This window comes from Ambystoma mexicanum, chromosome 1p (genome assembly GCF_040938575.1).
Source record: "Ambystoma mexicanum isolate Mex_15411 chromosome 1p, UKY_AmexF1_1, whole genome shotgun sequence".
Taxonomy (NCBI): Eukaryota; Metazoa; Chordata; class Amphibia; order Caudata; family Ambystomatidae; genus Ambystoma; species Ambystoma mexicanum.
The window spans coordinates 243,036,253-243,063,449 of NC_090921.1; the positions used below are offsets into that span (position 1 = coordinate 243,036,253).

Below are 27,197 nucleotides of genomic sequence, written 5' to 3' on the forward strand. Positions count from 1 at the left end.
TAAGTGGCAAGTTAAAATGTAGCATTTTATGTAGTTCAACTTTAGCTGTACTAAGCAAACCCAATCCTTAGTGGTAGAAGAGCAACTATTCAGGTGGAGGGTGTGATCCATAGACAGTAAAGCTGGTTGTTGTCCATGGATCTGAAAGTCCTAATGACACATTGCCCAATGGTGTCATATCATAATTAGTAAAGATCATTGGTGTTGGGGTAGATTCCTTGAGAACTCCATCACTGGCTCGGGTAAAGATCATTGGTGTTGGGGTAGATTCCTTGAGAACTCCATCACTGGCTCGGCTGAGTAATCTAGCCATATCAACTGGGATTAATAATTGTATTAATATATTGTATGCTTTAGTTTTTATTTTTTTAAATGCTTGTTTTCTTTTTGTTTAAGCAGCTATGTTGAGTTCTGCAAGTAATCTTAATGTGGCACTACAAAAACAGCGAGAGAGTGATCTGGAACAGAGAAGAAAGGTCTACAGGTGAGCTTTCTTACAACCGGTTACCTTTTGTGGATTTGTAATGTATGGAAAAGTACTCCAGAAACTAAGCTACAAAAAACAATCTTGGATGTTGATTAGTCTCACTCCTCTTGCATGTTGCAGTGCATAAATGGTTACATTTGTACATTTGGTCTATGGATTGCAATAAACTGTTTTGGTGCTTTTGGTTGATGTGCTCATCCTTCATGCTAGACTTCTGGGGCAGCAATTAAGGTGTGACTGGAGCAGAGGGTGGCAGCCACACCAGAAGGTTCAGTGGTAGACCAGTGTGTGCTCTTAACTAGCAAACACAAGCTCATGCCCATCCCCCATTCTCCAGCATTGAATCTTTCATGGCTTCACATGCTGTGAATAGCCCCGTCAGGTTGGGAAAACCTGGTAATTTTAAAATGGTAGTTTTCCTATGGAAAAGTTGACACTTTAGTGTCCCATCAACATTATTGGTGATTTGGGCAGCACCAATGGGACGGCGAGTGTATAGCTCTGCCTCCACAGCTTCTCCTAAGATTTCAAACGTCTTCCAAACTCTTGGGATTACCTCGCATTCTCTGAGAATCCAATCCTTCTCGTGAACATTTCTTCACTTCAACTTGCGCTGTTTCCAGTCTTTTGATGCAGGAAAACCTTGTTTCCGGCCCTGTAATGGAATCCTCGAGTCCAAAGAAATCTTTGCTCAGGCCGTTTGAGACCTGCCTCAAGAATGTATGAGGGAGACAGTCATTCAGAATTACTTTATTGTTTGTACCTTAATCATTCGGCCGAATATCTGTCCTGGGGTTTTATTTTTTGATTTATATGGCGCACTTCTGGGCGCATTTGCAAAGGGTTAAATATTTACATAAAATTAGTTGCATACAATAACAAGTTCTCCCCGGTATCCTGTTTATTAAGCTAATGCACATTTACATTAGCTTGGTTACATACAGTATATTCAAAATAGGCAGTAGGATAGTCTGGTATAGATACAACCTTTGACAGTCACTGGCATGGTTAAATGCCGTAGATGGTAATATGGGACAGTGAATCTGAGGCTAACAAGGCAAGTCATTGATCCTTCGTCGAGAGCCAGCTGATGGTATTTCGCCTAAAGTTAGGGAAGGGATGGTCCGATCGCAGAGGGGCAGGGGAAGGCATTCAAGAGCTGAGCCGCCATAGCAGGGAAGCTGCTCCCTCCCCATGCCCCCAACCCCAGCTTTTTTTTTTGTACCTGGGAACTATCGGGCAGAATGAGTTTGCCGTCCTGGTGGGACAAGATGAAGAATTTTTTTTTTTTTTCTCGAGCATAGTGGGGCAGCGTGAGTAGGACATTTTGAGGTTTTAAGCTGAATTATATCTTTGATAGCCATTTGTTACGTCTCCTGGTCTCGGATATACTCATCGGTATAATCAAGACAGTTCTAAGTGCATTATTTTGGAGAATTTGGAGTTTATTGATTTACTTAACAGCAACTAAATGTAGGGTGTTGCAATAATCCAACTTTAAGAGGATTAAGGCTCTGGCTAAGATCATACAGCTTTCGTTGGAGAGGGTTTGCAGGCCCGAATCAGCTTACAGCTTTATGCTATGGCCGAGGCTGTAGTGTTGACTTGTTTACCCAGATCCAGAGCTGAATACAAGTTAAACCTTTGTTTTTTCCTCGTTTAAATGAGGCAGATTTATTGCTGAGTTCGTTCCGGTTGGTTGAGTGAAGGTCGTCAAACAGTGGCTTTGTGAAAATGTTATACATTGTTGGTGAAACACAGGACCCATATGGCACACCACATGTTATTGGGGTCTCGCAAAAAACCCTCAAGGACAGGAATAGACTCCTTATTTTTTGGCTAAATGAGGGAGCCTATCCGGCATCTGAGGTCGGCTCTTCACGCAGTGGCAAGGCTTCCACTCCCTCAAGCAAGAGGATGGAACGCTCACCTGGTATCCACAGGGACGTCACTCGGCCTGTTGTGACCTCTTACGACCTCGAACCCTTCCCTGGAGTCTACTTGACTGGAGACTGGGCCTGAAACACAGGATTGGTAGAGTTTAACTCCCTATTGTCTGTGTGCTTGAACCCCTTCTTCCCTGGGGTCCAACCCTTCCCTTTGATCCACAGCCCACCTTGTTTTCTTGGAAAGTGTGCTCAGTCCTGCTTTCAGCGCAGGGGCTCGTTGATTGATGCAGGCTCGTTGCTGCCTAGTTACTTCACTGGCAAGAGTCCGACAGGTAAGTATAATGAGTCTTTTGAACAGTTCTCTAACTTTGTTCCTTTCCTTCCTTAGATGATGGCCGGCATCTGGGGATGGCAACGTGCTGCTGAGATGAGTAGCGCTGAAGGTGAGTGAGAGCACGATGCGCGATGCACCCCTTTCGTATTTGTATTGAACTGACTTCTTTTTCTGTGTCTTTTAGGTGCCGCAACGTTTTCAGCGTGGATGCCAGTAATGAAGAAGAAATGCAGTGAGTAAGCGCGGTATGCAGCGCCTCTAGATGTTTCCACGAGTGTCTTTTCCCTCTCGCAGATGGATGAGACGTTCCGGAGACAGTTCCCCCCAGAGCGGCTGGGATTCAGGTAAGCGTTTGAAGCTTGTACAGTCTTTAAAAATAAGCAAAGATTTGCTGAATGCTTACTAATGCCTTTTTTCTGTTCTTTTCCTTAGGAAGTGGTGTGCCGGGATGGGAATGCCGCCGAAGATGCCCGCAGAACAGAAGCGATGAATGATGGGCAGAAGAGCCACCAGGTAAGGCTGTTCCTAAGTGTTCTTGTTCTTGCAGGAGCTGAGCACAGAAGAAAGATGCAGGCCTACTGGAGACCGATACTAACACGGTGAGTGTCACGCTGCAGGTGCAGAAAACACAAAGCGTGGTTCTCAGCCTGGGCATGGCTTAAATAGTCTCTGTGTATCCCAGGTGTCTCTGGGCTGAACCACACCCAAAAGACTAGACTGCACATGCAGTTCTGGGAACTGAAATATGTGGGGGCATCCATCTTGTCCCATCCAAGCACTAAAAGTCCAATCCCCAATGTTATCCTATGGGAGTGAGTGAGTCTGGTGCCACAAGCGCCAAGTCTGACTCCAAGTGGGTCTTTGGAGGGATGGAGAGGCCCTTGAGGGCCATGTAGGTGATCGTGGCCTGGCTCCAGCCTGACATCTTGGAGGGCTGGGGACATGAGGGGCAGGAATCATGACAGCGGACCCCCATCGCACCAAAGATCAAGATCTGAAGAATTGCAGACAAAGAAATGAAACTGGTGAGACTAGGTGATCTTCCAGTCCGGATAATGCCAAGCTTTCACAACCCCTGAAAAGGCGTTGGTTGAGTGGTCATGGGTTCTCACATCTCATGGCGCTTCCACGTCACGCCCGGAGGGACCAAGGGAGAAGGGCTCACACCCCAAAAATCTGAAGACTTGGCCCAAAAATATTCGTCAACAGAAAAATTAAATCTAGGCCAAAGTCCTCCTCTATGTCGGCAAAGAAGTCTTCTTCCACTGGCAATAAACATCACTCAGTGGCCCATGGGGTTTCGTCCTGCCACAAGTCTACAAAACATCACTTCAAATCCAAGTCGTCATCCAAACCGTCTCGTTCTCCCATCAGCGTCGTTATCGGGGACGAAGACAACATCGTCTGCAGTATTGCCTTCATCAGTCTCGACTCCCGTCTAACTGGGTCATTGACCAGATTGTCGACTCCCATTGCCTCCGACTGCTAAGAAAATCCCCGGCGACACATACATCCTCTACTGGGCCAGACCAGCCTGAGTGAGAAACATATGTTCTATCTCTAAAAGGGCAGATCTAAACGGATAACTGTGCCTACGGAACAACCTTTTTTTTTAGAACGGTCTCCCAGCATACTACCTGAGGAGATCTACAACATGAAATGACTTCAGATTTTGAGGCGCCTTCTTACGACGATCAGGCAGTTAGTCATATCCCGCGGAAGGAGGTTAGCAACCATGTTTTACGGATCCATCAATCTTGGGCCTGCAGCAGACAACACAAGCACCCTTCCTACCATCCACATCAATTGACATGGGTGTTGTGCCATCACAATAGCATTTTATAAATCCCCATTCACTGCTGTCTATGCAAATAATCTCTCCTAGGACAACTGGATGCTAGGCTTCCCATGCCTCAGGCTCCATCAGTCCTGCTGTTGGAAAGCCCACAGATTGTTCCTCAGAGGAATTCCTCTCCCATACAAGACCAGGGCATGCGCTCCAGAAGGCACTCCCCAGCTAGACCAACTCCACCATCCCCTAGAGCACTTGGTACTGGACGCAGGAACTGGTTGACTCTGACCAGGACATCACCCCACAGGACACCCTTTCAGTCTCCTTCTCCAAGGAGAGTGGACACTTGGAATACAGACCCAGACCAGGATCTGCCAGGTAGTCCAGCTCAACCTTCCTCTCCAGACAGGAGCCTTCATTCCATGATGGCTAAAGCATGCCAGGAATATGGCCTTATTCCAGAGGAAGAAAAGAATTGCTTCTTCAATCGCATGTAAAAGGAGAAAGGCTGTCTTTTCAATTCCAATACTAGATCATGTATGGCAGGAGGGCATCCATACAATCGACACCCATTTACAGAACCAGCAGTCAAAGGTCACTTGGAGAAAAAATGTAAAGCCCCGGAATCCTCTCCGAAGTGTTACATCTCAACCAACAGTCTGTTGTGTCACAGCTGCTAGTTGAAAAGCATGCACCCAACACAAGTGTGCTACTCCCCCGGACAATGATAACCGCAGGATGGATGCCTTTGGGAAGAAAGTCTTTATAATATGAGAGATGACTGTAAAGGCTGCAAATTCTTTGCGCATCGTTGCAAGGTATCACTGCAAGATGTGACATTGTCTAGCCCGATTAATGGACCACCTTACAGAGCAGCAGAGGAAAGGGGCTATGCTTTTGGTGCGAGAGGGCAAGGAGGCATCGAGCCATAGCATGAACATTGCTGTAGACGTAGCCGAGACTGGCTTCAAACAAATGAACTGGTTGGTTCTCAGGGGCCAAGCTTGGCTTCACTGCAGAGATCCACCAGGAAGTACAGCACAAGGTTGTAGATAGCCATGTGAGGGTGAGAATCTTTTCAGTGAAAAGAGACTAAGCTTTGAAAGCCATGAAAGTGGATTCAGACACAGCAAGGTCCTTTACGGCCCTACAAAGCAGAAGATCCTTTCGCCCCTTTAATGCATTTCGTGGAGTCTCAAACGCAAGATTTTTCAGGTTCTCGTGACAAGGCATACAATGGATCCACATACTATTCCCAAGGCTACAGGCGTACATTTCAAACCACCCAACGCAACAAGGACTACCAGAGTCAAAGAAAACTGATCTTCCCACTCACAAAGAGGCCGTCGAAGCAAAGCACAAAAATGACTGCACAGGGACAGTCAGATAGGTGGGAAGGTGGCATTCCACCTCAGCGAGTGGCGGTCAATATCCAGACAGATGCGTACTAGATGCTATCCAATACAGCCACTTGTTGTTCAAATGTCCAATTTCCCATTTCTCCCATAAAAACGTCTCCATCTCACCGTCGCATTTTACGTCGAGGTTTGTCCCATGTAAAAAAAAGGCCATTGAGAGGGTTCCCCTCAGAGCGGAAAAGGCATCTATTCCAGATTTTTCATGGTCAAGAAACCAAAAGGCAAGTGGTGCCTGCTACTAGACCTGCGGGCACTGAAAAAACATTCAGTATGCAAATGTTGCAAGAGTTGAGGGCAGTGCAGCTAGAGGAGGAGTTGGCATCTCTGGATCTCAGTAATTATTTTCACATGCCAATTCACCCAAAGCACTGGACATTCCTCAGGTTTACAGTGGGCAACAGCCACTTCCAGTTTTGGGTTCTCCCCTTTGGCATAAAATCAGCTCCCAGAACATTCACCCAGTGGTTGGCTCCTGTAGCAGCTTTCCTCTGCAGAGGGCCACCACGTTTACCCGTACTTGGACGACTGGTTGGTCGGGGGAACAACTTACTAACAGACGAGTCTCAACACCACAAAGCTTTACTGTATTACATTTGTATAGCACAACCACCATAGACCATGGGTGTGAGGGCGCAGACAAAACACAAAAAAGAGAGAAGACCGGGAAATCTTATGAGAAAGGAACCGCAGAAAGAGGGGAACTATTTAAAGAGTAAGGTTTTAAGGCCTTTCTTAAAGATACTCGGGGCTGTTGAATTTCTCAAATGATCTGGCAGTGTTCCAAAGAGCCGGCGCCGCATAGGCAAAGGCCCCGCATTGTGCTTTTTTGCTTTTAACTCTGGGCTGGTGGAGCAGGTTCTGGTTGTTAGATCAAGGATTTTATTCCAATGTACCTTTGAAGATGGTAGGGCATCATGCCCTTAAGGCATTTGAAAGTGATAACCAGAAGTCTAAAGGAGATTCTAGAGTCCACCGGCAACCAGTGTAGCGCTGGCCGTGCCTCAGACATGTGCCCTCTATGCAAGACCAGAAACCACTCTAACTGCTCCATTTTGGACTACCTGAAGACGGTTAATAGTTTTTTTTACTGGAGCCTGCTAATAGACCAACAATAACCCAGTTTGGGGCCAATAATGGCTCGGGCGATGGTCTCTGCATTGGATTGAGAAATCAAAGGTCGCAGATGAGACAACAGTTTAATATAATAGGTGGCAGAAGATACAGTATTAGCCACATAGGATTTCATGTTGAGTGATTGATCTAAGACCACGGCCAGGATTTTTACCGTGGGCAAAGTAGGGATTAGAGCGTCTCCCAGCTGGAATTGTTTGTAAGCTGGGTCTAATTTAGCTACCACAACCATGAGTTCTGTCTTTGCGTGATTAAGGGCAAGATTATTCAACATCCATTGTTCTATGATGGCAAAGATACGATTGAGTTCTTTTTCGTCATCATGCTGGCCTGTTAGGGGGATGACACATTGTGTCATCGGCATAGTTGGAAAAGAGAATGCCCTCCTGGGCAAAATATGGAGACATGCAAATGTTATAAATGCATGGTGACAGACTAGCGCCCTGTGGCACTCTGAATAATAACTGAATAGCTGGTGCTTTGGCATTGTTGGCACACACCCTACTAGATCTGTTGGACAGAAATGATAATAACCAGTTGGTGGCGGCCTGTGAGCAGTTGGCTACAGACATGAGCCTATCTGCTAATTTGGCATGGTCGACAAGGTCAAACGCTGCCGATTGGTCCAAAGAGATCAGAAGAGACCTTTTGGGAGTCCATTCTATGGAGAAGTTGTGACTTAAGGTCCAGAAGCAAGGTCTCAGTACCAAAGCCTTGTCTAAACCCCGACTGGAAGGGATTGACAATAGAATAGAATAGGATGGGAGTTAAGATGTTGCACTATTTGAATATAGGCTACCCTGTCCAGTATCTTAAGCAAGAAAGGAGTATTAGTTATAGGCCTATAATTCGTGGGGACGTTTTGATCCAAGTTGGGTTTTTTCAATAAAGGCGTAACCCACGCTTGTTTCAACTTGTCTGGGACTGTATAGTTCTGCAGTGAAGCATTAACAAATTTACATATGGCTTGAACAAGAGTGGGGGGGGCATGTTTTGATAATGCACAGTAAAGTACCTGTGCAGGCAGGAGGGGCACACTCCGAAACCTTATCCCAGGAAGCTCAAACCATCTGGCACTGGGCCTCAGCACAAAATTCAGATCCTAGCTGGGATTCGGAACATACAGGCAGATGCCCTCAGCAGGGACTCCGCCCAGACATGGGAGTGGCAACTGAAAAGCTCCCAGGTGGCAAATATTTTCACAAAATGATGCCCCCCATCCCCTTAGACCTTTTCACCAGCCCCGAAAACAAACTATGCCAGCATTTTGGCCGCAGGAGCCCTCATCTGAACTCCTCCGGAAGCCTTCTTTTCCTTGGGCCGGGATATTTGCTATGTGTTTCCCCCTTTTCCTCTCATAAGGAAAACTGTTCAAATGATTTGCAAAGTTCCCTGCAAAATCATCCTAGTGGGCCCATTCTGGACATGGCAGGCCAGGTTCTCCAACCTGCTTCATTTGGGAGTGGACGATCAGTTTCATCTAGGATCCCATCCGGATCTCCTATCTCAGAACAAGGGATTGGTATGGCATCACAATTCAGGCTCCCTCAAATTGGCTGCATGGCTCCTGACCACCCAAATCAGAGTTAGGAAATCTAAATACACCTCCATCCTGTTGCTGCATTTTGGCTGCGGCAAGAGCTCCATCTACCAACACTTCATATAGCCGTAAGTGGGGAAACGCTTTTGCGCTTGGTGTGCGCAGCAACCTAACCTGCAGCCATTAATTGTGATACCTCGGCAACTCTTTCCTTTTCTTGGCGAAAGAGGGTCTGGCAATACCTATGATCGATATCAAGATTCACACGAAAACAAACATCTACCCTGCTATACAGTGACGGATTATTAAAGCATTATAGGGGGCTTTTCTTCAGAATCTTTCGCCCAAGGAAAAGGTTTTCCCCTGGAGTCTAAACCTAGTTTTAACAGCCCTCATGAAACCACCTTTTTTAGCCTGTCACCGGCCGACATAATTTCTCACTTGAAAAGTAATCTTTCTGGTGGCCATTACGTCGTCCAGACTATTGGGCTTTGGTCATCGATCCATCATATCTGCGCTTATTGAGGGACAAGGTGGTTCTTTCTACAAATCCATATTTCACCCCAAAGATCCATCTGATTTCCAATAGTGACACTACAGTCACTCTTTCAACCTTTTTTCCCAATGCTTCTACTCCAGCTGAAAAGGCTCTATTCTCTTTCCAGTACTAATGGACCGCACAAGATTGTTCAGATCCTCCAATAAGCTTTGTTGGCAGGGTTCCCTATTCATCTGACAATTTTTTAATTACTGGATTTGATATGATTACTTCATACACAGTTCTGTCGATGTACCCTTGGGTTTCTCCAAAATGCCAAACAAAACATGTTCCACAAAGCGTCATAGAACAACCCATAACAATACTTGTAGATTTCTCAATTGTGAGCGCGGCGGCTGCCAATGACTGTCCACAAGGTAAATGCCCTTTCATAACCTGGTTGAAAACCCCACTATTATACACAGGTTTGTACCCTAATTTAGTCCTGTGTTTAGCACTGCTGTCATAACTGTCCCATTTGTATGTGGAAACCAGAAAAACGCCTCGGTATAATTGGGAATTCCTAAAACGGGAGCTGTACAAATTGCTTTCTTCAAACCTCCCGTTTCCTCAGTCAATTCTATTTTCTTCTTATCCACCTGTGCTCTATTTAAAGCCTGCAAAAGAGAACTTGTGTATGAACTATGTTCTCGCATAATTGCATAATCCCAAAAACGGTTGCCTCTGCTTCACGGTGTGCGGTTTTTCAGTTTTCATGATCGCTTCAGTTCTTTCAGGTGTTAGGCCAGTTGATCTCACATGAGGGAGAGGCCTATGTACAACACTTCTTCTTGACAGTACTGTAACTTCTTTGTATCCCTTGTCTGCTAGAATAGTCATTAATTGAGTCTTGTCTGTACTCATCTTCTGTCGTGCTACAAATCAAAATGTCATCTATGTACTGTATCACGGTGCTCTTCAAATCAGTATTGCCTAGATCCATCTGTCGGACTCTGCCTCAAGGTTACTGTGAGTCCCCATCGATCTTAAACGAGTGTTTAAGCCGGATTTGACAAAATGTAAACTAAGTCCAGTCTTGAGTCTTTGTGCAACAGGATTGAGAAACGCATTCTTCAAATCAATCACTGTGAAATATCACGTTTCTACTGGTATAGTGAATAGTATGATCGCTGGGTTAGGAACTAAAGGAAACTATGTCTCTACAATCTTGTTAATCGGTCTCATATCTTGTATAAATCTCCACCACCCGATACTCTGCGGTATTGCACAATGATTCTGACGGTACCAGGATACCTTGTTCCATCAGTGCTGATTCTAAAATGCCTACATCTGCTTCTCGACACATGGTGTACGGTCTTGGACGAGGTAAAATTGGTCCTGGTTTCAGCTGTATTTTAACTTCCCCTTACTCCCTTTTTAATAAGCTTACATCATAAGGGCCTGTAGTCCATAAAGCACTTGGCAATGCTGGGTGCTGCTGCATTATCGCCATGCACAGTGGGATCTCACTTTTACATATTCTAACCCAATGTGTAAAGCTCATAAATAACACCATTTGATGGATCTCTCCAAACATGTACTCTTCAGTGACCTCAATCTGCACGCTTCCGTAATGGTAATCATTGTTCACCATGGCCTACCTTTATCCGTTCCTTCGAGCATTGCCATTTCCCCTCGTACTACGGCTGCATCTAAGTATAGGAGAGATGGTCTGTCCCTCTTCGTCATGGGTATCTGTGGTCTAAATAAAAATCGGATATTCTGAGGCTTTAGCACTAAACCAGGCAGCCATGTTAACAGAATGCTACCCCATAAAGGAAAACATCGGGCTCTATCGGCACACCTCGCAGAGCCATTTGCCATGTGAATGCCAATATAAATTCATACAGTGTATCCCATGAGGGGAGCACGCTATACTTTTTTTTTTTTTTTTCCAGTAAAATATTGCCATGTTAAAGTCTCTTCCAAAAATATTAACTGGTCTGTCGTGAATACAACAATGGAACAGACTGGTCACACTCCAGAGAACCCTTCAGCATTCTTGGCATGTCCCGACATTGGATATTTTCCCCCTCGTATACATGAATTGTACTACTAGAAGCAAACGATTTGGTTCCTCTTGGGGGGGGGGCGGTGTCTGGTGTCAGATAGTACTGAACACCTCAATTCTCCCTGTGAGCTGTCCTATTGTGGATACAAGCATACCCCTGTACCTGTGAAAGGATTCCCTCCTACCAGTGATGAGCCCTATTCTAGGTGTCAATTACCCTATTTGCGTTCTTCTGTATCTACATAGGGGCCTGCTGCGACTGACCTTGTGGTGGATTCAATAGTGCTTGCTGTGCCTATTGCATTTGCAGCGCTAGTGCCTTATGCACTGTCTGATCTTGGGCAAACCCTTCCCTAGCCTTTGAGCTATATGCTGGAGGATGAGCTGCCCCCCTCTTGAGAATTGGCCATTTTGCACACAGGCTTTGCTAGGGGGGGGGGCTAAGGGGGCTATAGTCCCTGGTCTTTTGATTGTAGCCCCGGATAGAATCTCAGGAGCTGCAACCAAAAGGGGAGCTAGCCCCCAGTCTTGACAGTTCCAACATTAGCGTAGCCCTGGGTCTTTTCCAGACCTAGCAACATCCCTGTTTCTACATATCCTGGCCTACCAAATACTTGCGCAATGTGCCCCGTCATCCCACATGTCCAACATATAGGAGGATCCCATCTGACTAGTGCCCCTTGGTTAAACCATCCTTGCACATTCGTATACTCATTGAAACCCACTGATTATTTTGAATTCCACCCAATCCTCTGTAACCCATGCCTCTACCTCCTGGTACAAACCCATTTTCCTCCTTGGTCCGTCAGGTGCTGATTAATCGCCTGCGATGTACCCACTGCTTGCTCTACTCCTAGTCCTTCTCTGCTTTTTCAATATGGCATATTTTGAAATTTCTTCTGAACTAACTTGGCTTACTCAATATTTCTAGCATAGTCTTTCTTTTGCTTTTCTTCTGTAACTGCCGACAATGATGCACAAAAGTCAACCGTATCTCAGCCCATGACTTTGCTTCCATTCCCACTTCCTTCTTGAGTTGCCTCTGTACCTGCACAGGCAATCCCTGACATAAAATGTGGTACAATACTGCCACTGTTTTTCCCCACGTCTTGCGAGTTTCAAGAGTCCAGCATTCCTGAATGTAAGCAAGCGGATCCTCTTGTGTCATAACTGCACCCATGTCTGATGTATCAGTATACATCTGCCTTACAATTTTTAAATGGCGTTACATTGTGCACTGTATTTTGTGCCGTGAAACTTGAATATAGCCTGCTCTCGTCTAAATGTCTGCTCTTTCCCCAAAAATGGCTGCTAGGTGACCCATAATATGACCTATTGCCAAGGTATTTCCTCCTGTTCATTTTTCTAACTCCTAGATCTGCACCCGCCATTAATATTGGGAGTTTGCACCTTAAATTACACTTATCCATCTAGGGACATGGAATATACTGTGGTCTTGCTCCTCCTTTTCCCAATAAGGCAAACTGCATAAATCCTGATCTGCAATCGTCTCCCGTGGTCTACCTATCCATAGGGGGGGACAATGGTTCCTGATCGCCTTCTTCCTGGCAATGACCTTAACCTGTTTACATATGATGGTGATTCTCTCCTCTCGCTATACGATCATCCTTTAGGGTGCTCTGGATATGCTATAGGATCTGGCATCCTATCCTTGGATTGCTCTAAATCAGACCATCTTGTCTGCCTGCAGACCTCCCTCAGGGGCACATGAACCTCCTCCACGGCAGGATTCTTTGTCTGACATACCTAGTCCCCAACGTCTACTTAAAGACCGGGCTCTATGCTCAAGACAATGAATTATTCTCTTTGCTTTGTGATGAAGACTAGGGTTTGAGCTCCCTTCCCTCGGCGTCCCCTTCTCTTAATGCTTGATCGGATTTATAAAGCCCTTCTCTGATGCTTCTTAGATCAATGTTCTCTTCTAGGGTTCCTCAAGATGGCCCTAGCATTGCTCCCTGTGAAGGGAGAAACTCTTCTATACTGCTTGTATTGCTGGACTTGGCTTCATTTGAATGCGGTCAATATCGCGGTCCCGCTGTCTCCTTTTTTTTTTTTCTACTTTGCTTTTTTGCTTCCCATTTAACTTTCCTCTTGTCTTATCGCTTCTCTCCTTACCCCTGCCCTTCTCGCTTCCTCTTCCTTTCATCTTTGTATTTTGTCAATTTTCTGCACCTCATTTTCCTTTCTTGTCTAGCCCGTTCTTCTAATGCTCTATTATCATACCTCCTATGCTCCCGCCATTTTGTGGCTTCTCCTGATAAATCTGTTCTTGCCGCTGTCTGCTCTTTTTATGCTCCTCTTTCAATCTCTTCTCGTTCCGTCTTTCCTATCCTGTTCTTCCCTTTGGTTAACTTCCTCAATGTTCTTACCATCTAGCTTGAGTAATCTGTCCTTCCATTCATTCTGTATAAGCATTACTTTGTCAGTTTTCTCCTTTTCCCCTTTCCATCTCTTGGTCTCTCAGTCTGTCTTTCCTTCGATCTCTTCCCTATTTTGTTAGACCTTAAAGATCTGACTATCATCACTACTGTAAGCAGGCGGTTCATATATCGGATTACTATGCCCCGTTCCAGCTTTCAGTTCCTTTAATGGATACAATCCTGTCTTCCGTACTATCGCCCTTTTACCTTAGACGAGGCAAGGGGAGTAGAATACTCGACGCCTTCCTCCGTACACTGGTTAAGCATACACTCCTCAGGTGGCGAATACTCTTGATCCATTTTCCAAATCTCTAAAATGGCTTTTCTCCAATTTCTTTCACGTGTACGCAGCGTGCAAGTATGTGGTCGTGTGTTGCAATGCTGCTTTTGACAATGATTTCCCCCCCCCTCTCTCCTTGTGGGCATTGCATGAACATCATATCTGCTGTGCCTTTCAACCATTCTGCACTGTTTGAGCTTGGGCATGTGTTTTGGCAATGTCTACCATATTGCATCAGATTAATGTCTCCCAGACAAGTCTCAATTGACTGTCCATACTTAACAGCAAATGTGAGCAATCTCCACTCAAAACCTCATTTTCAATGATCTTGGTCTACCGCTGAGTCGGTACCGACAGTTTCTCTAGATGGATGTTGTCTCCTTGACCTTTTCTCAATTTTCCTAAGACAATTGTCGCTCTTCGACACCTTAATTTACCACAAATATAAACTAGTTGACTCTTCACATGAATCCTAATAACCCTGATCCTATACGTAGCCTGGTTTACTTCAACTGATGTGTATAACAATTTCTTCTGAACCCAGTTGGGTTAGGAATCTATGGCCCACTCTCTCGTTACACAAACAAATCTTCTGTTACTTTCCCTGTTACTTTCTAAATGACCACAATCCCATCCCCTCGGTTTGCTATTCCCCAGTCTACTCACCATTCGCCCCTTCAGCTCGAGGCTTTCTGTATCGACTCCCTTCCTCAAATAGACCACTTTCACCTTCTGCCCACAAAGTGCATGTGAAAACCAAGAGGGATTTCGTTAGAGGGACCGGTCCCACCATCTCGGTTTTTCTTTCAAGAATTCTAGATCTGCTGCTCTCCACAGGACACCCTGTGATCTTCTGGCTGGATGGCAGAGGGTGCCCCATCGTCCGAAACACTAGAATCTTACTGGTCGATGGGTCTCCCTTCTGAGCCATCTGACATGCTACCAAGTGAACCCTTATGGTCCTTTTAGTTTAGGTAACACATCGTACGATGGACGGGGATGCAGAATAAGTTTACACCAAATAAGACTGACTCAGGAAGTTGGCAAAATGTGTTAGTCTCATCTATCTAAAACGGGGAGTTACAATGGATGTCTCACAGCATCGTCTCAACGCATCTCATTAAAAAGAGCTTCTATAACTAATGTGTCGTACGTGGCAAACTAAGAACCTACATGGGGATGTGGTTGGTTCAAGGGAAACAGCAAAGTAATAAGGGATTGGATTGTGATTGCGTCTCCAAGTGGACCACGCATGCTGTCCTCTAGTGCAAGACATCTTCAACATTTAAGTACACAGCATATCATTGGCTCTCAAACAAGGCCCTTTGTTACATGGCCCTAGAACTTTCGATTCACTAGCAGTGTCACGCTCACCTGGTCTCCACAGGGGCATAGCACGTAGTCGTATGACTAATATCTGTACTGGCATAGTTTTGATGGTGTCCTCTCCCCTGTTATCTCCCCAGGAGGCTTTAGCCTGCAATGTTGAAACAAGATGTTAGCTAATGAGTGGGTTGGATTGGTCCCACTTCCTGCAACCTCCTGATGCCCGACTCCTCTTCTGCTCACCTTTGCGTTTGGTGAGGTTGGCTCTCTGTTCTGCTTGACCTTCAGCAGGGGCGCAGTAGGCTCAGTCTTTCTCTGGGCACAGTTACTTCACTGTTCCGGAGTGTCTGTTGCTGTGTTTCGGGAATGCTTGGATTAATCTGGTAAGTCTCTATCCAATGATAGCGTGGTATAAATGCTCCGTCTTATTATTTCAAGGTTTAAACATGTTTTGTCTTTCTTGCAGACGTGGTTTCGTTAGGAAGGTTAGAAGAAGAATTGACTCCCCTAGGATGCTTGCCTCCAGGTGAGTATTAGTGCGGATGAGTGGCGCCGGATGGCTGAACAATTGTTTGTTTTTTGTATTGTGCGCGACTAGTTTGTTTTTTGTATTGTGCGCGACTAACCTGCTGTTTTCTGTTCCCTTTTTGCAGGCGCGGCGCAACCCCAAGATGAAGAATGGAAGAACCGCTCCAAGTGACCCGGAGGAATGCAGAATCCTTGGTGAGTATTGGAAGCCTGCGTAGAAGTCTCTTCTCAACAGGGGCAGCGGTCGAAAGACCAGCTGGAGACGAGACCAATGGACGGAATTGCAGGTAAAGCCTTTGTCGCTGTAGTAACACCTTTACTTCTTCCAGGCTCCGATGGATGGAAATCTCAGACGGGCGTGGCTGTAGAAACTCAAGCACAAAACTATATATTGGATCAGTAGAACGGGTTGACTCTGGCACAGTAAGAATATATCACATTTTATTTCAAATACTTCATTACAAAAAACATATATATTTAGATTCTTAAGTACTTTTAAAAATTGAACAATTCATCTCCTCATTCATATCCCACACACTCGCCAATCTATCTAAAAAAACATGTTATACCCCACACTCAATTTTTTGCAGAGCATCCACTCTATTATTGTATTTCATTAATATGTTCAACAATGACCCAGTCCATAATATCAGGTGTCATTATATGGCTGATATGATGTTTAACCAGATGTCTTGCTCGTAGACAAACGTCGACACGTGTTTCGGTCAGAGACCTTCTTCAGGACGTCGGGCAAGAAAACAGTGCTCCGCCCTATTTTAAGCTTGTATTGGCCAGAATTCGATCTAAAAACAATGCAAAGCCAGAATGTCAACCCTATTTCTTTTAGAAGGTGACACATTATTGTCACATATAGGTCAAAATTAAATAACCAACTGAAGGATTAAATAACCAAAAGTCATGGCCAACCTAATACATTCCTGTACAAACTGTACAGGAATGTATTAGGTTGGCCATGACTGAAAAAATTTTCTTGTTTAAAAAACAACTTTACAAACAAGAGAGAGGGGTGAGTATGGGGGCTACCTTTGCTCCCGATGTCGCCAATCTATATATGGCTGACTTTGAAGAGAAGTTTATTTTGGGGCAACACAATCTACTGACTAGTCACCCTACTTTGAGTGGCTACTTAAACACATGGCATCGATATATCGATGATGTGTTTTTAATATGGAAAGGGACAGTCACATCTCTAAATGAATTTCATACATGGTTGAATCAATGTGATACACACATAAAATTCACAATCGAATATAGTTATCTACAGGTTAGTTTCCTGGATCTTCTGATCAAAAAAACTGGGAATCATCTTACGACCACCTTGTTCAGAAAACCCACGGACAAGAATACCCTTCTGCATTTTAACAGTTTCCATCCAGCTAGTTTACGACAGAACCTACCTTATGGTCAGTTCTTACGTATTAAAAGAAACTGCTCCGAAAAAGATGATTTCAAGATCCATGCAGAACAACTAAAAGATAGGTTGCAGAAGAGGGGGTACCCGAGAAGGTTGGTAAAAGACCAACTAAAAAGAGCGGAAAATACAAATCGAGAAATTTGTCTGACCCAGAGAGAAAGAAAGAACAATGAACGTTTAGTGTGTGTGTTACCACCTTTAACCCAGTGAGTGCTGATGTAAAGAGAATTATTAACAAACACTGGAACCTTGTAAAGCACCCAGGGTCATTATCACAGAAACCGATGTATGCATTTAAACGTAACCAGAACTTAAGACAGAGACTAGTGCACACGTACAGGGAACCAAAGAGGGTCACTACCATCAATAGACAATGGGGTTTGCCTCCCATAATTGGCCACTATAAGTGTGGCAAATGTGTAGCATGCCCTTTAACAGTAACCAAAAAGGAATTCCAATTTGGCCAAAGAGTGTGGAAGATGAATTGCCACACTAATTGCTTGACCAAGAATGTGATCTATATTATCAGCTGCCCCTGTCAACTCCTCTATGTTGGTAAGACCACACGCGAAGTACGACAGCGGATATCTGAACATAGGAGCTGTATTAGGAATGGAGTGGCAGATAAACCGCTTGTTGATCACTTTTTGAAAATGAAACATAAAGACAGATATAAGATGGTTCGTACTCCAACATATTAAGAGTAATATGAGAGGGGGGGACATCGGTACAATTTTACACCGCACAGAACAAAAATGGATCCATACTCTGAATACTGTTCAGGAAGGATTGAATGTCTCAGTTGAGTGGAACACTCTTGTTACTAGAAACTAATATGCTGTTCCCAACTTATATATATATTGTTTACAATGAATAGTGTATGTTCAAGACAGCTAATATATGTCCAGGTACCATATGAATAATACTGAGTCTAATTTTTGCCGCACAATTACATTTCGTTATAGTTGCTGCATAACAATGGTGCTGGATGTTAGAAAGCAGAAAGAAACAAACTAATTTGGTGTCTGTTGGCATACACTGAAAGAGGATTGAGAAGTAACTACCTTGTGGCCCCAGTGTATGCCTCCACTTTGGTTTTTCCACTTTGGTTTTTCCATTGTGGTCTTTTGAAATTTGTTTTTTCTAACTCGTTTTTCTAACTTGCTTTTCAAAACCGTTTGTATGTTGCTTAAAATATAAAGCCCACAGAACGTTATATACACTTCTATAGACATAATAAGATGGGCTCTGAAGAAATTTGTACATTTATGTCAATGGTATGGGTATATTTCGATTGGTGGAGAGGTCCACTGTAGGACCTGGATATAGATATATTCATGTAATAGGTGTCAGTTGGTAGATGACTCCAACAAAGCACCCAGTTCCTAAAATCAGGCTAAGATGCACCAGGGAATTCGGCATGGTACGCCAGACCCCCTAGGTATCACTTTAGGATTTTTTTACTAAGATTTTTTGGTGTATTGTTCAAATTATTTTTGTTCATTATTTTTGTTGTAAATTAGATATAAGCAGTGAACTGCGCCAATTGACAATAATACAATAATAATTGAATTATGTTTTTAATTCCATTCCACAGCCTGACACGTGTTTCGAGCAAAGCTCTTTTTCAAAGGCGTTGAACCTTGTCCAAAGGAAACTTAATATTACTTGCGGTTGCAATAACCATTAATTAATTACAGCCTTCCGGCAACAACAATGTACAAAGAGAGAGTGCGCACAAGTGGACAAGGTTCAACGCCTTTGAAAAATTTACTTCTTATCGAGGGTCCTTGGTCCGGGTTCCCTCACACTCTCATGTTGAACGCTGCCTTTTTAAACTTCTAACTCTTGTGCAGTTGCGCTGGTCGTTCACATAGGCCTTTGGACCATCTTGTTTACCATTATTTTTGTTGGTTTAGTTTTGTCTAAACATTATGGTGGAACCGTGAACAGTATTTGTTATGGGGAACCATGGTGTGGTTCTCTGCTTGCATTTGGCGGATGCGCGCATTCTAGTGACTTATTGAGGGGAGACGTGTTTGCTAGCATAGACACACGTTTGATCGTGTCCGTTTTTCCACTCATGAAGGGGTTAGACAGCGTTTTGGTGGATCCAGTCCCTTGTTTGTGTCTACTATTGAGGGTTTTGGATTGTCCCCTGTTTATGTCCATCGCTTTCGTTTTAGTCGGTGGTCACGTGCGAGTTGAACGCCGTCCGGAGTAGTGGATTGTTTGGTCGTGGTTTTTGATCGATTGGACCAAGGTAAGAGATGAATGCATATGAGAAACTTTGATCGCGGTGACTGTGGCACGGTATACGCATTGTTAAAAATGCGGAACTCATGTCGTGTCTGCACGTGTGAGAATATCACGAGCAGGCTATGATGTTTAAGGTGACGGCACCTGTAGTATAGTGTTGGGAAGAGATGGGGTTAGCACTTTGGTGTTTTGTATGAGAGAACGGAGTGAATACTTGTGATTTATGGGTGATAATTTGGATTTATGTGATTTTGTTACAGTTGCTGGGGGTCCATCGAGAATCTAATGCCTCCAGTACATTAGTGTACGTCCTTCTTTTACAATACGTGCAGGTCCTGCGTAAAGTGTTCTTTACCATTGGATACATGTAAGTTTTTGTATCATTTGTATTGTTGAGATATATATACAGTTAAAAGCCTTGTTTTGGCCAATATATTAAGTACTAAGTGTTTTGTTTTGTGGTGTGTTGGTTCCACAGGCTCGATATTGATACCGAGGCCAGTGGAGGATTAATCCTTTTGGTTCTTGTCACGATCCTAAGAATTGCATCTTGGGGGTGAGTAAGACGGTTGTCTCTATTTAATTTTGACCTATATGTGACAATAATGTGTCACCTTCTAAAAGAAATAGGGTTGACATTCTGGCTTTGCATTGTTTTTAGATCGAATTCTGGCCCATACAAGCTTAAAATAGGGCGGAAGCACTGTTTTCTTGCCCGACGTCCTGAAGAAGGTCTCTGACCGAAACACGTGTCGACGTTTGTCTACGAGCAAGACATCTGGTTAAACATCATATCAGCCATATAATGACACCTGATATTATGGACTGGGTCATTGTTGAACATATTAATGAAATACAATAATAGAGTGGATGCTCTGCAAAAAATTGAGTGTGGGGTATAACATGTTTTTTTAGATAGATTGGTGAGTGTGTGTGGGATATGAATGAGGAGATGAATTGTTCAATTTTTAAAAGTACTTAAGAATCTAAATATATATGTTTTTTGTAATGAAGTATTTGAAATAAAATGTGATATATTCTTACTGTGCCAGAGTCCACCCGTTCTACTGATCCAATATATAGTTTTGTGCTGCATAATACCTGAAGGATCAGGGACTATAACGCAGGTTTACCCCTTTATTTTTCTTTTCGGTGTAGAAACTCAAGGACACAGCAGACACGGTGAGCGTTACGCTGCAGGAGTGCAGAATAACGCAAAGCGTGTTCTGCCTGCAGGGTGTGGCTTAAATAGCCTTGCAAGTAGTTCCACGTAAAGTAGTCCCTTTACCACACTGTCTCTCAGGAAAAGTAGTCCCTCTGCCACACCCTGGATATACATAAGGCTCGGTCTCACTAGGCAGATTAAGTAGTTCCATAAGTTCAACCCATTTCATCAGCCTGGGGCCAACGGTGACAGGACTGAGTCCATGAGGCTCTGGGGCACTTCCATGGGGCCTGACAAGTCCTTCTGGGTGACGGGGACTGGGGTGGGCCCAACAGTTCCAGGGGTTTCGGAGCACGCACCATGACAAGCAGCACATAAACTGGTACCCCAGGCGCTGGTTGTTGGACTTGCCTTACCTCCCCATCCAATTAGCCCATCCTTTCTCATCACTCGTGCCTTCTGCCATTTAGATCGTCTTTGAACTTGGCTTTGTAGTAGCTTTTTATTCTCTGAATAGAAGGGAGTGTGAGCATGTTCTTACCAAGGTTCAGGTCTGCATGCCCACTTTTATTTCCATCCTGGACTCGCGTGACAGGAGACATGAATGGGCCCATTATAGCATTTAATGGTCTTGAATAAAGAAACTTGGCACTCATGGTGTTCTCTTTGCAACTTACCAAGTTGCCTCAGTGTCTCAACTTGCCTCAGTGTCTCATATTCGCTGTTCTTGGCTGCCTTAGCCTTTGACACCAGGCCAAACGTCCTGTCTTTCCTTGATCTTCTGCTGCTTTCTTCCTGTGACACACATGGCTATCCTTCTTTCTCCATGGTTTTAAGCTTACTAAAAATTGTGACCTTGACGATCATATTTTACACAGCCCGCGGTAGAAGCTGTGTAGTTATGGTAAACTCATAGGAAGAGCACATTTTCTGCAGCTTATAACTTCGCTCCCCCTGGAGGAATCCTCACCAAACTTTGCAAAAGTATTTGGCTGGCTCTATTTTATTGGTAAATTGGGTTTCGCACGGGGGGGGGCTAAGTTATAGGGGGTTCCAACAATTTTCTTTTTTTCCTTAGACTGAATGGGGGGGGGGGAAACTTTGCGCACAGCTACACCCTGAGTGGCTGGACATGGGGGGGAGGGGGCTTGGGTCAAAGCGTGCTTTTGTGTGATTGGTGGAAATCGGACCAGTTCATTTGTTGCAAAGAACTGAAATGTACATCCCAAAAAATCGTGATAGCTGGGTCCGCTCCGCTAACCAATTTCCCTGTTCGCTCTGCAGACCATACACCATGCTGTCGGTGAACAGTAGAGGCAGCCGGTGGTTGGCTGGAGGGAAGTGTGCTGTGCATCAAAAGTTTTGGGGAAATGCCAGGATAGTGCTGCGGTGGAAGGGGTTGCAAAACATTGTTTGCAGACTCTGGTGGGTGAAAGAGGACGAAGCGAAGAAATTGCCCTTGTGTTGTGCTGTAGCCTAGGTTGTGTTTTATGGTGGTGGGTTTGTGGCGAAATGTTCCCATGCTTGGCTGCTTTGCCTTGTAGTTTGTGGCTAAGGCGTAGGCTTTTCAGTGCATGGGCAGAGGCGGCAGGCCTCCCCTTGTACCCAAGAGCCTAGGGCTTGGGCACCACCCCTGCAATTGAATGCTTCCATGCATGCAGCTACTCAAATACTTTATTGCTGGGTAGCTGCACAGGCGACTATCATATTTTGGTCAGTGCAGGCAGGCTGCAGTGGGGATGGGGAGTGCATTGGATATACTGAGGATATTTCCAGTTGGTGCACTGTTGTGCCTCCAAAAACCCCACTGGCTTGTGTGCATGGCTGAGGCCCTTGGACTTAACAGGCTGGCCAGTGGTTGGAAGTAGGTTTCAGAATGTTGCCTTTGGGTCCGTTCTTCTACTGATATGCAACTCCAGCGTACGCTCTTGGAAATGTAAAGTGCCTGCACTTGCATATGGTGGGCGTCCTTGGCCTTGTTGCCATTCAGGGACTGAGATGCCACCTTTATGTTTCATATGGTGTGCCTCTCATAACTTGTGCTTTGAGTGAAGGAAGATATTGCGACATGCCACAAGTTCATAATACACATGTAAAGTATTGATGATGTATAGACCAACCCACATTTGCAGCCGATAACATTATCCACACCATTAATTGCAGCCGAATACAGGACTGCAGGCCATCTGACTGTTGGCTTTGGTTTGCATACTTGTTGAGATGGCCAACTAACATGGTTGGTATTTCTACTGTGTGAAATTATGTGTGCATTGCTTCCATTACTATACGTGTGTGCGGCATACAGCATTGCAACAATCACTTTACTTGTGGACAGTTGTTTCTAACGGCGTGCACTCCAGGTATTTTATTTGTGCTTGCCAAGCGTAGCACACTGGCATGTGAGCACCTAGCTCCGGAAAAGAAAATAAGATAGCAAAAGCCGACATGCACGCACAGAGCATTTGGTTCCAGAACATTCCCATAATTTAGTAACCACAGTCAATTAGTGCTTTATTTTGCTACAGAATGTTTACTACATACAACATGTAAGTTGGCTGCATTCACCCCTCTTTTTTTTATGTGGTAAACAAAATTCTGTGACCAATGCCGTCTGCTAGACGAGAACAGAAGTGCACAAAGCGGGTTAAGGAGTACTTAGTAGGCCATGTGGAACACATTTTGTTTGAAAGGTAGCAACTGGTTCCTCTGGGATGCCTTACAGCATAAAGGTTTGCAGGTTGGTTTGTATGGCCGGAACTGCAAATGGACATACAGCCCATATCGGACGGCCCAGATAACGACAGAAAATAAATCTCTTATGGTAATCTTCCAGTGCTTGGTCCACCAACCGTCTATTGGAAAGTGGAAGGTGTGGCACGTGCAGTAAGGTAAAGATCTGAGAAGAAAGAGGAATAAGAGTAGATTTTAAGTAGCCGGTATTAGTGGCAGCGTATAGGACAAGACTTTGCGGGAAGGATACCGTGATAGCTGGCTGCCTCCTGGACCATGTACTGTGTTAGTGAGTAGTACCATCGGTTACCCCACTATCTTGTAGGTGATGCTGTGATTGTACAGCTTCACACAAGCGAAATATCTTGGAAACGTTGCTACCAGATGCTCTCTTGCTGCGTTTACTTTTTACACTACATACAGTGGTAGCAAGTTTTTCGGCCCATGGCACACAATTGTGTCTGTGAAGAAAGTAGGAACACGAGAGCTCTTATGGGGGGGGGGGTCACCTCGGCTTGCTGGAGAATGGAGGAGCTGCTTTGCTAAGAAATGCGTGAATGAAATGTGAGTTGTCGATGTTTGTGCCGGTTGGGCGCTGCATGCACCTGTGGCCTTTATAACAGTCAGTACACTGAGGGTGCGTAAACATAGTAATTGTGTCAAAGGGCATAGAAAGGGCAAAATGGGGAATGTAGCACTGCACGAGTGAGCAGAAGGTGTTTTAATGCTCGACTTGCATTCCCTTATGTCTACATTTGCAGGGTGTGGGGAAGAATGGTAGCAAAAGGAAGTACAATCACCATTGCAATTTACGGGGAATGGTGAACACATGGCATGTCCTTACTGCCGTCACAAAGCTCTGTACAATGTACAGAGAAAGTGTGCGGCAGAATACATTTATAAATCTGCATACAGAAGAGCAGCTTAATACTTTTTATTCGTAATGCATGTGATGTAAAGTTGTACTTGCATAACTTTGGCAAATTCCATGCTTGTATTGGGTGGGCGAGAAATGGCCGTGCACGGCGCATGGGATCGTTGCAGACTACCTTTGGGGCACATGGACGTAGGAACTGCAGTTTAAGTATCCTTTTTTGCTGTACGTCTTCCACACAATGTCTGACCTTGGAGCTAAACATGCTTTCCCCTCAATGCTGTTTTATAATGAGCATGTGTTCTATTCAAGTAGAGGTATGTTAGGGTTTGCTTCCCGGAGAAGATGCTGGGGGGGGGAAAAAAGGAATCTGCCGGCTACGTGTTTCCATTGTAGCATGCATTTATGAATGTTGGCAGTGTCATTACGATGAAGGTGGCAACATACATTAAATGTGCTTTTACAGTGCCGGACAAGCTTGTGCAGTGTTATAAGGGAACGGTGGACGATGGCAGACTGTGTTCATTGCTTCAGAATACGTGGGTGAGTGGTCCATCATACAGTTTAGTGTGGTGCAGCATGAACCTGTTTGGGGCTGCCGTTCAGCAAAGAAAAGGAGTTGGTGTGTACAGTCGTCAAACAGTGTAAGGGGGTTAGTGTTCAAATGGTGTATCCTTTACACAATAAGAAAGGCAAACTGAAGTTTGAAAACTTCAGTGTTTGCAATATGGCTGCTGAGCTATGAACCATGCACTGAAATGTGTTGGAAATCTTTTTATTTAAATGGTGTAAACAACAATGAAAATGACCTAAAGGCCTACACGGTTCCAGTGGAAAGCAAGGAGGCAAATGTTGCAGCAGTTACGACAGTTATGTAAGATGTATGGATGCATTCATCGAGTTGTATGGTTGTGCAGATTGCCGGGTAGGTTACTGTAGTGTTGTGCATTCAGTGTGTCCACTTATTATAGGCTTAGGTGACCAGTGTATGTAGGAAACAGGTTGTCTTTGGCAGCCAACTGCAGTGGCTAAGGGATAGGTGGGTGCGTTATGTGTGTGGTTAGTGGTACATGGATAGCTGTTTGTATGCATAGTTGTACAGTGCAGCAGGAATTGTGGGCAGGGTGTAGAATGTTGAGTGCATGGCTAGAGGCTCTACACTGTACAGGGTGTAGGTGCAAGCTGCATAGTGTAATATAGGCGGGCATGGCTGTGTATAGCAGGAATAAGTGCACACATTGCACTATAGAGATGAATAATAATCATTGCAGACTTAGTTGATTGAGGAGGGCCTGTACTGTTTTGTATAGAGTGTGAGATGATGTCCTGGTTGCTACATTATCTGTGGGAAAACAGAACATGTTGGAGAAGGTATTTTGTTAATTTGCAGTCCACTACATAGTATACATTTTTTACTTTGGACCCTACTAAGTACTATGCTTTGAACCAGTGTACTGTGCAATGAGTATTAAGCGTAAAAGCGAAGGATCGCTTTGTTGTGCTGTGTGGAGCCCTTCAGCTTGTCCAAATCGGCACTGCGAGCTGCTGCTCTTGCCGATAATTTTCGCCTCACACCCGCTTCCTGGAGGAGGCGGAGCTGCGTGTGGCACGTGACAGCACACGTGACTGCCTTCTGCTTCTAAAGCAGCTGTGAGCCACCCTTGCGGCGATGCCCTGTGGCGTCAAGCCCATCGCCTGTTATGCGGCTGTTTTGCGGATGGTTTGAAAAGTGAATTGCCCATCTAAGGTACTGTACGCACCCGGTGTTATCATTCAGTCCATACTTTGGAGCCAAAACCTGTGATGAACTCCGGAACTATATTTTAGATATTAAAGCTCATAACATTAAGGTTGTTATTATATAATTTTAAGGTTTACATAGTGCTGTTCTCACGAAAGAAAGTGTACTTCATATCATATGTTCACTTTACGAACAGGCATGCCATCCGAGATGACTAGAGACTCTATGACTACGACACCATCTGTCATGCCTAATACACTGGATTTGGCGTTGCCTCCTCAAACCCCCATTAAACAAAATGTAGCCACTTCACATGAAAGGACTAAAAGTCGAATTCGTACATCAAAAAAAAATATTATTTTGACACCTATTAATAAAAACTCAAATGATATACGTAATTTTTATGCAATTAAACCACAGGTTTTAATGAGTTCTAATTTGACAGTGCTTACTCCCTCAGTATTGACTAGAACAGATACGGTTTTATCTAATGGTGATATGAATGATGCGATTCCTAAATCAATTCCCACCGCAAACAATGAGGGTTCTGTCCTCCCTTTGAGCTCTTCTGTATATGATCTAACTCTACTAACTATACCTCATTCACCGATTAGAATTATTAAACCTATGCAAACTTGCACTACTGTTTTAGAAGAGACAACATTAGACCCAAATGTGATGACAAATGAATGTCAAATTTCATTATTGGAGAATGTTACATTAGCCTCAGCAATCATTGAGGACGTGGGACATACCTCTAATAATGAATCTCTTTCTGCTCTCTCACAAAATTCTTCCGAATATAGAGAGCATGAAAGTTCAAGAGTTTCGATCACGACTGATTATGCACAGGCTTGTTCCATGGATTCAACAAGACAAGATGAGATTTCTTTTTTGCAACCTACCCCTCGTCGTTGTCAGACTTCCAATAAGAAACGACAACCAACTGACTCCTTACTGAACCCTGTTTTATTAGAAGTCACTTTGGGAGCTATTAATACTACTATGGCTACTCTATTTAAGCTTTTTAATTCTCTGGATCAGAAGCTAGCTATCCAAACTGATAAATTAAATCAAATAAGTGATTGGATGAAAGACACTTCTCTTAAATGTTCCAAGGAGTTATCTTTGGTAAATTTGGAACAAAGGATTGGAAAGCTTGAATCCAACTGGTCATAAGGCTTAAATGTACATCCAGGGCCATCTATTTTTCAGCGTATATCACACTTAGAGAGGCTGATGCAAGATCCCCTAATAACTACGCCATCTTTACCAATG

The 27,197-nt window shown here is 44.2% G+C and overlaps 1 protein-coding gene across 1 annotated transcript in view; it reads left to right on the forward strand.

The window, feature by feature from the left end:
- Positions 1–27,197, forward strand: part of LOC138568643 (hydroperoxide isomerase ALOXE3-like) — a 185,342-nt gene that overhangs the window by 37,300 nt on the left and 120,845 nt on the right. Inside the window, exon 3 of the mRNA XM_069646448.1 lies at positions 400–484. Coding sequence (XP_069502549.1) covers positions 400–484 — 85 coding nt within the window. The remainder of the gene's footprint in view (positions 1–399; positions 485–27,197) is intronic.